Source organism: Lepus europaeus, chromosome 12 (assembly GCF_033115175.1).
Source record: "Lepus europaeus isolate LE1 chromosome 12, mLepTim1.pri, whole genome shotgun sequence".
Taxonomy (NCBI): Eukaryota; Metazoa; Chordata; class Mammalia; order Lagomorpha; family Leporidae; genus Lepus; species Lepus europaeus.
Window position 1 is genome coordinate 85,386,636 of NC_084838.1, and position 14,633 is coordinate 85,401,268.

Here is a 14,633-nt window from a genome sequence, read left to right on the forward strand (position 1 = left end):
CCCAAGTCCTCTGACAGTGCTCTGGGAATGGCTTTATGTTGATTTACAGTGGAGTCTCGTATTTCCTCCCCACTGCCCCAGGACAATGTTGGGAGAGATTGGCTCTCAGGATGTGTGGGCAGCTGATTCTAGGTGACATTCCATAATTCCTTCCAGCTCTGTGAGTTTGGGACACAAACATACCCTATGCCTGGGCCTGGGCCTGCAACTATTTCTTCTTACCAATGCAGAATATATCCCTTTAGCAACATGCACCTTGCCAAAGTCTGTGGTGGACTTTTGAGTGGTTTTGCAAATATAGGGAAGTGGATCCAATGCAGATTGAATAGAAGTGAATGATGTAGCAATCTTCCATGTGCAGTGTCACTCATCACTGAAAACCTTGGCCTAGAATTGTCATCGCATAGTGACATGTTAGTACCCGACAAGGCGTTCAGCCTCAGCAGAAGGAGCTTGGAGGTAGACAGGCTGTGGCAGCCACAGGCTCTCAAAGTTTGCAAAGTGGCTTCCTAGCATCTTCCCCGGGCTTCAGGATCATCTGACCCCATCCCACTCCCATTCTGTTATTGACATTACCAACTTTTCAAAAGATGATTAGCAAGTTTTAAGTGCTCATTATTGGAAAAACTGAAGAAATAATCAGTACATTCTCCCCAAGCAACAAAGACTGTCGCATTTTCATTTATTTTCTTCTCTCTGCCTTGTCTGTTCATGAGACTATTTGTTCTATATTTGTGTGGTTCTGGGGCTACAGCAATGAGCAAGGCAGAGGTGGTCTCAGCTCCTCCAACAACTTACCTTCTAACGCGGGAGTGGGCAATTACGAAGTAGTACTGCAGAGACTGGTCAGTCATGAGAGAAAGAGGTAATGGTTGAATTAATAGGTAATGGAGAACCCAGTCTGGTATGGTCTTGTGGTGCTGTTATGAATTTGGGGTTTTTTCTGGATGTAGAGAGAAGCTGACAGATGGCTTGAATCAGGAGAGTTACAAGTTCCACTTTACGTTTTAAAAAGTTGACTGTGGGGGCCAGCGCTGTGGCATACTGGGCTAAGCCTCCGCCTGCAGTACTGGCATCCCATATGGGCGCCGGTCATGGCAGCTCCTCTTCTTATCCAGCTCTCTGCTGTGGCCTGGGAAAGCACTAGAGGATGGCCCAAAGCCTTGGGCCCCTGCCCCGGCATGGGAGACTGGGATGAAGCTTCTGGCTCCTGGCTTCAGATTGGCCCAGCTCCGGCTGTTGCAGCCATTTAGGGAGTGAACCAGATGATGGAAGACCTCTCTCTATCTTTCCTTTCCTCTGTTTGTAACTCTGCCTTTCAAAAAAAGAAATAATTTTTTTAAAAGAATGCATCTGTACTGAACATGCACAGACTTGTTTTTAAAAAACAAAGTCGACTGTGGTTGCTGTTTGGAGAATGGCTTCTTGGTGGGGCAAGGTCAGTACAAGTAGACTAGCCCCAACGTCTGGAAATCATGGAAGCAGGGACTGGGCAAACAGTATGGAGACAGAATTGGATGGATGCAGAATGGAGGTAGAATAGATTGGAATGAAGAAGGAGACAAGATAAAACCTCCCTTGAAATTGCTGAATGGGCTGGGAGATAATTTTAAATAATGGCAAGCAGTTTTCTGTCTCACAAGCAGAAAGCTTCAACTTTGAAACAAACCACTAGACTGTAAGAAAATCACAATAGCCCAGTATTTGTAAGTTCATTCTTTTTTTAACAAGCCTCTACTGTGCGCTTACACTGGCTAGGCACTATGTTTTGCATATCAACAAACCCAGGAAGAAAAAAGTTTGGCTGTCACAGAATTCGTATGCTACCAGAAAGGCAACAGATGTAATGGATGAAGTAAATATACGGGTATAGCCTGTTAGAAGGTGACTCATGCTTTGGCAAAAAGAGAAATGTTTTTCAGGGTAAGAGGAACCGGAGGCACATGTATGGAGGGGGAAGTCACGGTACTAGATGGGAGATGGGGCAGGCCTCATTGAAAAGAAAATGTTTGTAAGAAAACGATTCCACTCAAACACACCAAACACCAGAACCTTTTTTCCCTCCTATGTGGCAAGAATGCAATATTGGTTGAATGAATGACTGAATGTTGATGAATGAATCTGAGTGCATCTGGTAGTGGTCTGGTTTGGGACTATATATTGTCTAAGTTGGAGCAAGAATGCTGACTCCAAGGAAATGGGCTTTTAAAAAATTATTAATTTTGCTACTGGGGATATCTTTGTTATTTCTGGTGGTATGCAAATAGAGATGATTAGTTCTTGAGGTGATGGGAAGTAGCTTTTATTTTCATTTGTTATTTCACACAGAGCATACAAGGGTGTTTCAAAACGTTGATGCAAGGTGCGGTGCTGTGGCATAGCAGGTGAAGCTGCCGCCTGCAGCACCGGCATCCCATATGGGCACCGGTTCAAGTCCCAGCTGCTCCACTTCCAATCCAGCTCTCTGCTATGGCCTGCGAAGGCAGTGGAAGATAGCCCAGACCCCTGGGCCCCTGCACCTGCATGGGAGACTCAGAGGAGGCTCCTGGCTCCTGGGTTTGAATTGGCCCAGCTCCAGCTGTTGCGGCCATTTGGGGAGTGAACCAGTGGATAGAAGACTTCTTTCTCTCTCTGCCTCTGCCTCTCTGTAATTCTGACTTTCAAGTAAATAAATAGAGGCACCCCACCTCAGCCAACCTTCTGGGACCTAGAAGTAGTACAGAGCTAATTGAGGGAGGCCATGAAAACCTAGAGAATGGTGACAACTCAGTCATGTTTTCAGCAGATAGAGGACTAGTGGTCCCTACACCCAGCCTACCCCCTGGGACTGTGGGAGTACCTGGGGTTAGGGATTCCAGCAGTTGTGAAGGCAACTCCCTTACTCCCCTGGGGGGTTGGCTGCTATGGGTCTACAACTAAGATTTTTAAAATTTGTTTGAAAGGCAGAGTTACAGAGACAGAGAGCGAGTGAGCAAGAGAGCACTTCCATCTGCTGGTTCACTTCTCAAAATGGCCACAATGGTCAGGGCTGGGCCAGGCGGAAGCCAAGAGCCAGGAGCTTTCTCCCGTCTTTCGCATGGGTCCAGGGACCCAAGGACCTGGACTATTTTCTGCTGCTTTCCCAGGTACATTAGCAGGGAGCTGGATTGGAAGTGGAGCAGCAGTGGGGCGCTGGAACTTGTGCCCATATGGGATGTCAGGGCTACAGGCAGAGGCCTAACCTGTTATGACACAAGGCCAGGCCCTCCTCATTCAATTTTGCAAGGTGCTAAGGAAGGCAGTGACCTTGTACATTTCAGCTTTTTCTAGAAACTTCGCCCTCCAGTCCTCTAGCCCAGAGCAGCGTCTCTGCTCCTGGCTCATCCCAGCTCACCAAGCCCCAGCAAGGACACAATGCCAGAACCCCCAAAGGCACATTACAAACTTTCTCTGACTGGGGTAGCTGACGCTGTGGCTGGTCAAAGTCCTGGAACGGGTAACAATTTTACTCAGAGACCTGAAGAAATATATTTTTTTTTATGTCGAAACGAACTACGTTCACTTGAGAAGTAGAACACAAAGCGCACGTGAAAGAACTGAGGAGGCTCCAGACTTCAAAGCGACTTCCTTCCTGCAGGGAAGGGGGTTCCCTGCGCTCGGGAACCCACGTGAGGCTCCGCGAAGGGAGCTGGGGTGGGAAAGCTGGAGCAGCTCTGGCCCTGCGCCCAGCGGGTGTCGCGTTGCCGAGAGCGTCTCCTCGCGTCTCTAAAACTCACAGCTTATCAGCGGCTCCCTCGGTTCACCAAGAAGGAAATAAAGAGTCAGCGACTTTGCAGCACTCGCCGGGGTGGGGGTGGGGGTGGGGGTGGGAGTGGGGCGTCCACAGTGCCCCTCCCCCGTTTTCTTGACTTGCAGAAACTCGGGGTCCCTGTGCAAGCACAAAGGGCCGTCTCCACCCGCCACCCTCCGGGCCCGTCTTCAGTAGCTGCAATTCCACCCTGGGGGCCCCACCTCTCCACTGGGGTAGCTGGCTCGCGTGCTTAGAAACGTTTCGTGCATTAATTACTAATGGGTCTGGGACAAAAGTATCAGATGCCAGTCCCGGGACTGATGGAGGAGAGGTGGGTGGATAGGGCCAGGGGAGCTCACGTTACTGGGCAGCTCCGGGTCCCGTCCAGAGGGGCAGGGGGCTGGCGTGGAGGAAGCGAGACCGCCGGAGGGAGGATCGCAGGCCGGCAGGGGCAGCCTCTTCCCCACCCCACTCATGATCTCTGGGTGGGCGTTCCGCCGAGCAAGGAAGCTGGTGCAATCTCCCCCGCGCCTTGCATTGATTGAAAAGGGGTTGGAATACAAAAGGCGAGGAGTGACTGCTCCCGGACTCGGCTCGTGAGCGTGGCCAACGGGGACGCGAGCTCCCCGCTGCGAACCAATCAGCGCGGGGCCAGCTACAGTGGGCCAATGGACGCCGACGCGGCGTGGGGAGAAGGCAGGCTGCCAGCGCCCGCCGCACACTTGGCGCGGCGCGGCCCGGGGGCACCCGCTGGACACGCCGGGGCTCCTCAGTAGCTCACTCGCCGCCCGCACCGCCACGCCACGCCACGCCACGCCACGCCACGCCATGGACTCTCCGAGGCAGACTGTCAACTTCGGGCCGGGGCCCGCCAAGCTTCCGCACTCGGTGAGACCCCCACGAGCGCGTGCCGGCGGTGTGGCCTGAGGGAAAGCGCGCGCGCGGGGTTGCGCTCCTGCTCTGGGCGCCGCGAGTGGCCCCGCGCGCTTGGCCCCGACGTGGACGCCGGCTCCAGGAGCTCTGGCGCGGGAGCTCCTGGAAGTTTGCAGCCGGCGAGGGAAGCTCGGCGACGCGGGCCCGTGCTTCTGCCCCTGGAACCTGCTGCCTGTGCGGGACGTGCACCGTTCGGGCCTCCGGGGCTTGTGCCAGTGCCTCGCACCTGCGGACTCCCGGGCTGTGTCTTCTCCGGGGCCACGGCGGGGCCCCGGGCGCGGCGGGCGGGAAGGAAGTGCCTCGCGCAGCGGTGCTGCGAGCCGGGACAGTGCGGAGTGAGTGGATGTATGAGTGGGTTGATACTTGGGACTGAGTGGATGATGGATTTGTGTACCACCATGGAGCACGTTACCCGAAGGGGATTGCAAATGAGGGCCCGCGCGTGTGGTTGGGAACGTGGTGTTTAGAAATGTAGCTTCGAAAGTCTGCAGTTAAGTTTTGCCCTCCAGAACCTAAGCTTCCCTAAAGTCTTCGTCTCCTCTGGTTTGTCTTTGTTTTGAACCTGTCCGTCCCTTGGAGTCATCGGAGTATTCAAATTGGTAGATACCGGGCTGCTTAGGCCAGTTTTGTTCACTGTATGCTGGAGCGGATAGAGTGAGTGAGCGTGACCAGAGAATGCAAACGCAAGTGCGGGAGAAACTCAATCCCCGCCTTCCAGACCCCGGCCAGGTTCCAGCTCCTCTCCTGCCCCCACCAGCTGTGTGAAAGGCAAATTCCGGGGTCGGCCTTGACCCCTTTGCCGTACAAGCGGCCGCCCTTGCTGTCGTGTTTGTGTTTTGCTAACCGGGATAAAGCCGATAGTATGTTGTAGCAGTGTGGGTCACAGCCAAGGACTTCACAATTGTCTATTGTTGGACGGAGGAGAAATCTCTCCGGACAGAGCCTCCCCTGTGTTGCAGAGCAGAGAATGTTAGCACAGCAGAGGGGAGAGGACGCGCGCTTTCGGGGCGCTGCGCCCGGAACTGGGAGAGCAGGGCCTACTTTTCTCTCCGTTATTACAGTTCATTTTAGGGGACATTCCCTGACAGAACTGTGGACCGCCCCTCCCCGCTGCCGTGGTTTGGAATCTTCTAAGTATTTGGTGCCTGTGCATTTTGTCACGAATTTATTAGAATAGAGGTTGAGGTGGATGATATAGTCATTTACTTATTATTTATTTTCCTGGGGAGAATTTTTCCCCTCAGACTGAGTGTAATCCCAGGGAGGGAAGGTGCAGATGTTGCTTTCTGCGTGTCTTTTTGATGTAGTTGAATTGTAATTTTGAGAGCAGCTTTCAAACTTTATTTTTTGGGGGGAGGGATGCAACCTATAGGGAAAAATGTATCTTTAAAAATGACAAACTACAGGTGTATAATTATACTAGTAGCCTTATGAAGTAATGTTTGGTCTAATTACCTGTAACATACTCTTTTTTTCTACCTCTCTCTGGTCTGTTTATGTTATGAAAAAAATTTATAAGGAGGTACCAAAGCGGTTGCCTTGTGCAGTTTGAAAAAAACCCACTATATGGTGGGGAGGTGTGTTTTTTTGGGTAGATGTCTTTAAATCTCTTTGCAATGGTTTTGGTTATAAACTTTCACAGATGGATTTCTGTCTGTAAGACAGTCTTAAAATGAGCGCTGAGAGGATTCAGTCACAGGTGAAAGAATTCTCTCATTTATTTGATCAGCCAGTGTTAATAGCATTCAGCAGTTAAAGAAAAACCACATTCTTGAACCATCTTGTTAAGACATATTTTGTCTAATTTATTAATAAATACTTTTCAAAATAAAGATTTATTTGTTTGAAAGGCAGAGACACACACACACACAGAGATCTTCCATTTGCCATTTTAATCCCCAAATGGTGGCAACTGCTAGGGCTGGGCCAGGCCAAAGCCCGGAGCTGGGAACTCCATCCAGGGACCTAGGAACTTGGGCTACCTTCTGCTGCTTTCCCAGGCACATCAGGAGGGAGCTGGATCAGAGGCAGAGGGGCAGGAACTTGGATATGGGATGCAGGTGTCCCGAGCTTTGCTTACCCTGCAGCCCCACAGTGCCCACTCCTGAAATCCTGTGCTTTCAAACAAGTGGCAGGCATGCTGAGGTTGTGTTTCAGGGTCGTCCTCTCCTCCTTAGCTACTGTGTTTTTTAAGGAAAAAGATCTCCCATTTGTCAGCTTTCTCTGGTGCGATGCTGGCACCGAGGGTCTTTTGACTTGTTTAATATTCAATTTTATAGCTTTTCTTTTTTCTCTTATTAACATGGAAATCCTCACAATCACAAAGGACAGACAGCATAATGCAATATATAACGAACCTCCTCGGGTCTGTCTCCAGCCCAGCTCTCAGGGTTTGGCCGTCCTTGTTTCAGCACCCGGGGACAGATCTTAATGCACAGCCAGCTCTTCCTTCTGCCTGTACACCACAGCTGTACCACTCCAGCTTCCGAGACCAACAGAGGGGCAGAAGTTGAAGTTATCTATATCATTTGGACCTGACTGATTATTGTATTGTTTCTTCAGCCCAGAACGTTATGCTTTCTCTACTGACAGGTGGGGTTTGTAGAGGGGATATTTTCTAGGGAATCAGTGAATTTATGTCTTTGGAAACCGTGTTTCTTGGCACCAATCTGGTTGTCTAAGTTCTTGCTCAACTTGTGTGTAAGTTGCATCAGTGAGGCTCTGTGGGAAGGGGGAGGAGGGGACTGGAATGCGGTGGAGGGGACAGAACCTGGAACTTAATGGGCTCCTGGGTGGACTTCCCTTCTCCCTCCCTGGTTTGTAGGTCCAGAGGGAAGCGTGCATGACATACTGAAATCATCTCTTCTTTCTTTCCTAGGTATTGTTAGAAATACAGAAAGAATTACTAGACTACAAGGGACTTGGCATTAGTGTCCTTGGTAAGATTTACTTTTGGATTCTGTGAGTGTTTGAGTTTCAAAGGGAACTGATTTAAATGCATCAAGCCCAGGATTTCTGCAGGCTCTTCCGGTAGGCCTTTGTAGATACGAGTGTGTTTTTAAACTTTAATAACTTTGTGGTTGCATGGTAGATAGAAACGGTTTGGAAACAGCACCAATGCTGGTGAGCAGTTTAGATAGCTCCGCTTGCCGTTTCATAATTACTTTCTGCTTTCTTCTAAGCACAGCGTCTGGGACCAGAAGATACTGTACATTGCCTAGCGGTGGCCCCCAACATTTACAATATTGCTTCACATTCAGTTTGCAGTTTTTATTATACTTAAATACAAGCTTATACTAAATACTAGCTTCTTTTACAATTTTTTTATTTATTGGAAAGGCAGAGGGACAGAGACAGAGAAATCGTCCATATGCTGGTTCATCCTCAGAATGTCCACAATAGCCAGGGGTGGGCCAGGCTGAAGTCAGGAGCCCTGAACTCACACTGGGTGCCCCTCATGGATGGTAGGGACCCAAGTATTTGGGACATACCTGCTGCCTTCCAGGATATGAAATTATGAGAGAACTGGAATTAGAAGTAGAGTTGGGACTGAATCCACTGTAACCACAGCTGGCCCAGGCTGAAGCCAGGAGCCCAGAACTGAGTCTGAATCTCCTGTGTGGGTGGTAGGGATCCAAGTATCTGGCCATTACTTGCTGTCCTCCAGGAACAAGCTGGAGGGAAGCTGAAATTGGAAGCCAAGCTGGGACTTGAACCCACGCACTCTGACATGGGCTGCAGGTGTTCTGAGCATTGTGCCAAATGCCCGCCTCACAGGCTTTTTAAAAAGCACACAGGCTTTCTATGAAGAGCTTACATATTAATGATTTTATTGCTAAGTTTCTTTCCCTTACATGGTTGGCGAAGAGGACCTTAGAGAGCCTTTTGAGTTTTTTTTTTTTTTTTTTTTTTTTTGACAGGCAGAGAGGACAGTGAGAGAGAGACACAGAGAGAGAAAGGTCTTCCTTTTGCCGTTGGTTCACCCTCCAATGGCCGCCGTGGTTGTCGCGCTGCGGCCGGCGCACCGTGCTGATCCAATGGCAGGAGCCAGGTGCTTCTCCTGGTCTCCTGTGGGGTGCAGGGCCCAAGCACTTGGGCCATCCTCCACTGCACTCCCGGGCCACAGCAGAGAGCTGGCCTGGAAGAGGGGCAACCGGGACAGAATCTGGTGCCCCAACCAGGACTAGAACCTGGTGTGCCGGCGCCGCAAGGCGGAGGATTAGCCTAGTGTGCCGCGGCACCGGCCGGCCTTTTGAGTTTTAAAATTTACCTTCTTTGGCATTTTTTTTAAGTTTCAAAATCTGTATTTTTTTTAAAAAAAATTTATTTATTTGAAAGGCAGAGTTACAGGGAGAGAGAAATAGACAGAGAGCGAGATCTTATATCTCAAAATGGCTGCAACTGCCAGGGCTGGACTAGGCCAAAGCCAGGAGTCAGGAGCCAGGAGCCAGGAGCATCATCCAGGTCTCCCATATGGGTGGCAGGGGCCCAAGTGCTTGGGCCATCTTCTGCTGCTTTACCAGGCACATTAGCAGGGAGCTGTACTGGAAGTGGAGCAGCTGGGACTCGAACCAGAATCTTTTTGGGATGCTAGCTTTGCAGGTGGCAGCTTAACCTGTTGCTGCACAGCACCAGCCCCAGGCTACTTGATGTTAAGAGCCCATATAGGGTTAACTGCTAAATCTTGTCCTATGGGTTTGGGACATGCACTTAGGTTTCTGTGAAGTGAGGTCATAGCTTGGGATTTTGTGCTTTTGTCCCAAAGGGTAACATTGTGTCTAGATCACTGTCAGAAAGAGGTAGTACAGAGAGTCACAGTGAACCTGAAGTCGAGTTAATAAGTGGCTTGTTCAATGAATATACCACTTGAAAAATCACTGTGCCATAACCGTTGGCTCATATGTTTGCATTGTGAAAATCCATTTGGTTCATCCCCTTAACCCAGTGAACTGTGGCCTGTAATTTGAATGCAAAACAACTACAAGTTCCCTTTGCTGTTTGCTTACACATTTTTGTAGTTATTTCTGTTTGTTTGGTTCTGAACTGTTGTTGTTTATTTGTTCTTCTGCAGAAATGAGTCATAGGTCCTCAGATTTTGCGAAGATTGTTAACAACACAGAGAATCTTGTGCGGGAATTGTTGTAAGTTTGAAAAAAGACCTTATTTCATTACTTTTGCTTGATAATCCATAAACTTGTGTCTGTTACATTCTCTGCTACACTCTGCTGTTTGTTCGCAATACTTCAGAATTAAAACTCATCGTTTACTCTTAGTACATGTTTTTTTACTTGTTCCCTAGCCTGTATATTTGTATGTATGTGTGAGTGTGTGTGTGTGTTATGACTTTTCCAAAGAGTGGAAATCACTATATCTTGTTTCAGTACTGTGGTATTTAAACTGGCTTGAAAGGGATTTAAGTGACAAAAAATATTCTTTGTCAGCACAATTAACTGTGAGCACTCAGAGTTTCTTAAGTATGGGCCTCAAACCACCTATGGAGCCTTCTGGCTGGGGTGGTGGATTATTGAATCAGTGCTGGGCTGCGGTCAGTCCTGCCGTATTGGACACTGAAGACATTTCAGGTTAACGGTTCCTGTGAGAAGGCGTTCTGAATTCCAGCGATGGCTGCTGAAATGCAGCCTCCTACTTTATCTGCCCTGCCTGTCTACCCAGAACTACCTTACTCTTAAAAGTTTGCTATTCAGAAGAGAGCTTTTATGTGTTGTTATATATTCAGACACACATATGAATAGGGTCACCCTGAGAACCACTGTTCTCCATTCCAAAATGTAATGCATATTCATGGTAGAATGCTTAGGAAAAATAATCTTATGAACTAGAATAAACTGTAACCCCACCATCAAGGATAATCATTAATGTTTTAAATGCTTACTAGTAGAGTCCAGCCTTGCATTATTGCATTGACAAAGTTGGAATTGTGCTGATTACTTCATTACCTAGCTTTTTAAGTACCCTGATAAAAATGATCAGATGGAGGGACTTAAGATTTTTGTAAGGAGCAGTAGGCATCCACAGGTGTCTGTAGAGAGGCGAGAGTGCAGAAGCGGTGATTATCTGCTTGACATCACACACCCAAGTCTGCCTTGCAGGTCCCATGTCACAGGCACAGCAAGAATCCTGTAGATGTGGCATTGGACCACATGGCTCTGAGCCTCTTCAGATGGGCCCACCCTTATTCTTTCTTCTCTTAACCAAATTCCTACCTTGTCCCCTATGTCTGTGCCTCTGGTTTTTCCCTCCCATCCACTTCATGGCCTTGTTACAGTCTTCTGCTGCTGCTAAGAACTGTGTGGTTGGGTCTCCTTACACATCTATTCCCCAAGACCCTACCCCTTTGCCCTGCCCTTTAAAAATTTCACTTGTGTGTCTATGCTGGTGCTCTGTCTGTCTGGCCATCTGCCTTCTTATACCTAATCCTGAGCTCTGGTCTTACCCAGAGGCTTGTGTCGAGTTTCCCTGGGTGCATCCCTTCTATTGCCTGTAGCCATTCTAATCATCATCTGAATTTTGACTCCATATCTGGAGTTAAAGAACTTTACAAGAATCTCGATGTTCACCAGGCATGTGATTACATGACCAGGCCTGAAACATTATCAGAGATCCCTTCCCTGAAGGGTTCTCCTAATCTACCTTGTTCGTGGTGTGATGTTAAACATGCAGGACTTTTGGTTGTAAATGGCAGAAGCCCAAGTCACTGGCACAGGCGACACAGGGAATGTGCTGTCTTGTAGAGCAGCAAAGTGCAGGAGTGATTTAGGAGCTCAGGTGATGTCAGGAAGGCCTTTCCATTTCTGGGCTCTGCTTTCTCTTGTCTTGGCTTCACCTTGTGGCCCCCAGTGATATTTCCATTTGTAGGATGAGCTGCTACAAGGTTTTTCTTTCCCTCAGTAGAAACAGCTTCTCTTACCCAGAAGTTTGAGCAGAGGGCTTAGAACCACACTCCGTTGACCAGCTTGGGTCATCTGTTTGAGCTGGGGTTGGCTGTGGTTGAACCATGTGGACTAGGAGTAGCAGAGGGATGGTGCTTTAAAGGCCTAAGAAAAGGAGGAAGAGTTCCTGTCTAAAAGTAAACGTAGGCTCCCAGCATAGTCTCCAGGAATTAATTGACCAAGGAGTGCATAGAAACGGGGTTGAATTAGAGAAGACAAAGCAGTAGTGGGGCATTACCATGTTTGCTGCAGTACATCTAGCGAGGGGGAAGCACTTGGAGAAGCAGCACTGATTCCCAGTCTTTGACCTTGCGGGTCTGGGTATTCACTGTACCCCTTTTATCCGCCCAGAGCTGTTCCAGACAACTACAAGGTGATTTTTCTGCAAGGAGGTGGCTGTGGCCAATTCAGTGCTGTCCCGTTAAACCTGATTGGCCTGAAACCAGGAAGGTGTGCTGACTATGTTGTGACAGGAGCTTGGTCAGCAAAGGCTGCAGAAGAAGCTAAGAAGTTTGGGACCGTGAATATTGTCCACCCTAAACTGGGGAGTTACACGAGTAAGTGCTTGGAGCTCAGCTGGACAGTGAAATGCTGGCAACGGAGTCCCCCCTCCTTCCTCCCCTTGTCAGTAGTTAGAATGGGTGGCTGTACTGGTTAAGACTACTAACTAGCTTCTGCAAAAGGAGTACTCACAGGCTCACTTAGCAGAAAAACCCAGGGGCTGGGTTGGCTTTAGGTACGGCTTGATCAAGGGCTCTCCTAATGTCCTCAGTTCCTGCTGTCCTTCCCAATCTCCTCCCTGGGGGCTCCACAGTCCAGGAAAAGATGCCCCCTCTTTCTTGGGAGATGATTGATGCAGCTTCTGACCTTAAGATACCCCAAGTTGCAGTGCCTTTGCTGGAGCAAAAACTCGTAGATCCCTTTGGCATCAGTCACAGTAGCTGTGCCTCAGTCACATTCTCCCTCTGGGAGTTGGATTACATGGGCTGAGGGTGAGGGCTGAGGTCCTCAGAGGGAACTGCAGGACCGTCACTGGACATAGGGTTAATGGATGCAAAGTGACAAGAAAAAATCCCCGATATCCACTGTGCCATGTTTGCACCCAGTAACGGTCAACAGGCAGGATCAGTCGTCCTTGTAGGATGCTGGTGGTGATGATGGCCGTGGAGTACTGGTCAGCTGCTTTTGCTTGTGATGTGCTTTGGGGTCATTTAGTCCTCACTGCGGGGGGAGAGGTGTTAGCCTCTGGGGCGACCCCCATCTACCCAAGGAACAGGGAGAATAAGGAGGTCTCAGACTTGTCTTCTGTGACAGAAATCCCAGATCCAAGCACCTGGAACCTTAACCCAGATGCCTCCTATGTGTATTATTGCGCAAACGAGACGGTGCACGGTGTGGAGTTTGACTTCGTACCTGATGTCAAGGGGGCCATCCTGGTTTGTGACATGTCCTCAAACTTCCTCTCCAGGCCAGTGGACGTTTCCAAGGTACAGTAAGAGGAGACTAGATGGGAGGAGAATGTGGTGTTTCTGTTTCTTTGGGGACATTTGTTTATTCAATTTGTATTTATTTCATTTTACTTCGAAGACAGACAGAGGGATTCCTTCTGCTGGTTTCCTCCCTGAATGCCTACAAAAGCAAAGCCTGGGCCATGCTGAGGCCAGGAACCCGGAACTCAATCCAGGCCTCCCTCACGGTGGCAGGGACGCAAGCACTTGAGCCATCGTCTGCTGCCTCCTTAGGGTGCACAGTAGCAGGAGTCTGCATTGGAAGTGCAAGGACCAGGATTGGAGCCAGGCGCTCCCTTGTGGGATGCCAGCGTTTTACCTGCTGGCCAAATGCTTGCTTGGATGTTTTAATAAGTATAGGAACAGGAAGGAATGTAGGGTCCTTGGGCCTCTAGTGCCAGGGCAGCTGTCAGCGAGCAGGCTGGCTGTTGCTTATTGCCAGCTGTCAAAATGTTTAAGTCCTGCAGTCCCAGCCCAGTGACAGTGGTACCTCACTGAAGTGCCTTGATAGTCCGCACACTGCGAGTGACTTGTCCTTTTTAAGAGCAGATGCAGATTATCCAAGCTCACAGGACCTGTGTGAAGGAGTACCCCCCCCCCCCACCATTTTCTGCTGCCTTAAGCCCACTTCAGCTCTTAACACATTGCCAGGGCACGTAGACTTTAAAAGTAGGTCACCAAGCTGGGCAGCAGGACCGCTGTAGGAGGTCGGTGCGTACAACAAAGGGAAAGAGGTTGAGGAGTTAAAAACAATTGAGCCGAGCAGTAATCTGCCTTTTTAATAGAAGGTGTGGTAAGGTATATGTAACACAAAATGTACTGTTTCGGCATTAAGTGTACAGTCCATTGGCATTAGGAACATTGCCATCATCCATCTCCAGGACTCTCTCACCTTCCTGAACTGAAGCTCTGCCCATTCAGCACTAACTCCCCACTCCTCTAGGACCTCAGCCCCCGCAGTCGCTGTTCTACTTGGTATCTCCTATCTGTGGAGTGATGCAATACTTGGCCTTTTGTATCTGGCTTATTTCACTTAGTGTAATATCTCCAGGGTTCATCCATTGTCACATGTGGGTTAAAGCTGTTTTCTTTTAAGGTGGAATAACATTTCGTTCTGTGGATATACCATGCTTGATTTGTAGTCTGCTTTTTTCTCTCGAGGCCCTGGCAATTCTAAGTAACGTCAACCATAAATCCTGCCCCCAACCCACCACTGGATTTTCCCAGAGGTTTCAGGGAGAGACATGGGAGAGTGTTCTATATCTTGCACAACAAATTTTCCTAAGTTATCTTGAAATGTTTGTTGTTTTCAAAAACTTCTTTTCCTGGGGCAGGCATTTGGTGCAGCAGCTAAGATGCCACGTGGGACAACTGCATCCTGTATCAGAGGCCATGGTTCAAATGCTCGTTCCAATCCTGATTCCATCTGCCTGCTAATGCAGACCTTGGTAGGCAGTGGTATTAGCTCAAGTA

General features: G+C 49.0%; 1 protein-coding gene across 1 annotated transcript in view; it reads left to right on the forward strand.

Annotated features, from left to right (window-relative positions):
• The first annotated feature begins 4,491 nt into the window (after positions 1 to 4,491).
• The window catches only part of PSAT1 (phosphoserine aminotransferase 1), a 30,135-nt gene continuing 19,993 nt past the window's right edge, over positions 4,492 to 14,633 (forward strand). The window contains exons 1-5 of the mRNA XM_062208454.1: positions 4,492 to 4,657; positions 7,581 to 7,641; positions 9,774 to 9,843; positions 12,004 to 12,209; positions 12,967 to 13,139. Coding sequence (XP_062064438.1) covers positions 4,598 to 4,657; positions 7,581 to 7,641; positions 9,774 to 9,843; positions 12,004 to 12,209; positions 12,967 to 13,139 — 570 coding nt within the window. The 5' untranslated portion in view covers positions 4,492 to 4,597. The remainder of the gene's footprint in view (positions 4,658 to 7,580; positions 7,642 to 9,773; positions 9,844 to 12,003; positions 12,210 to 12,966; positions 13,140 to 14,633) is intronic.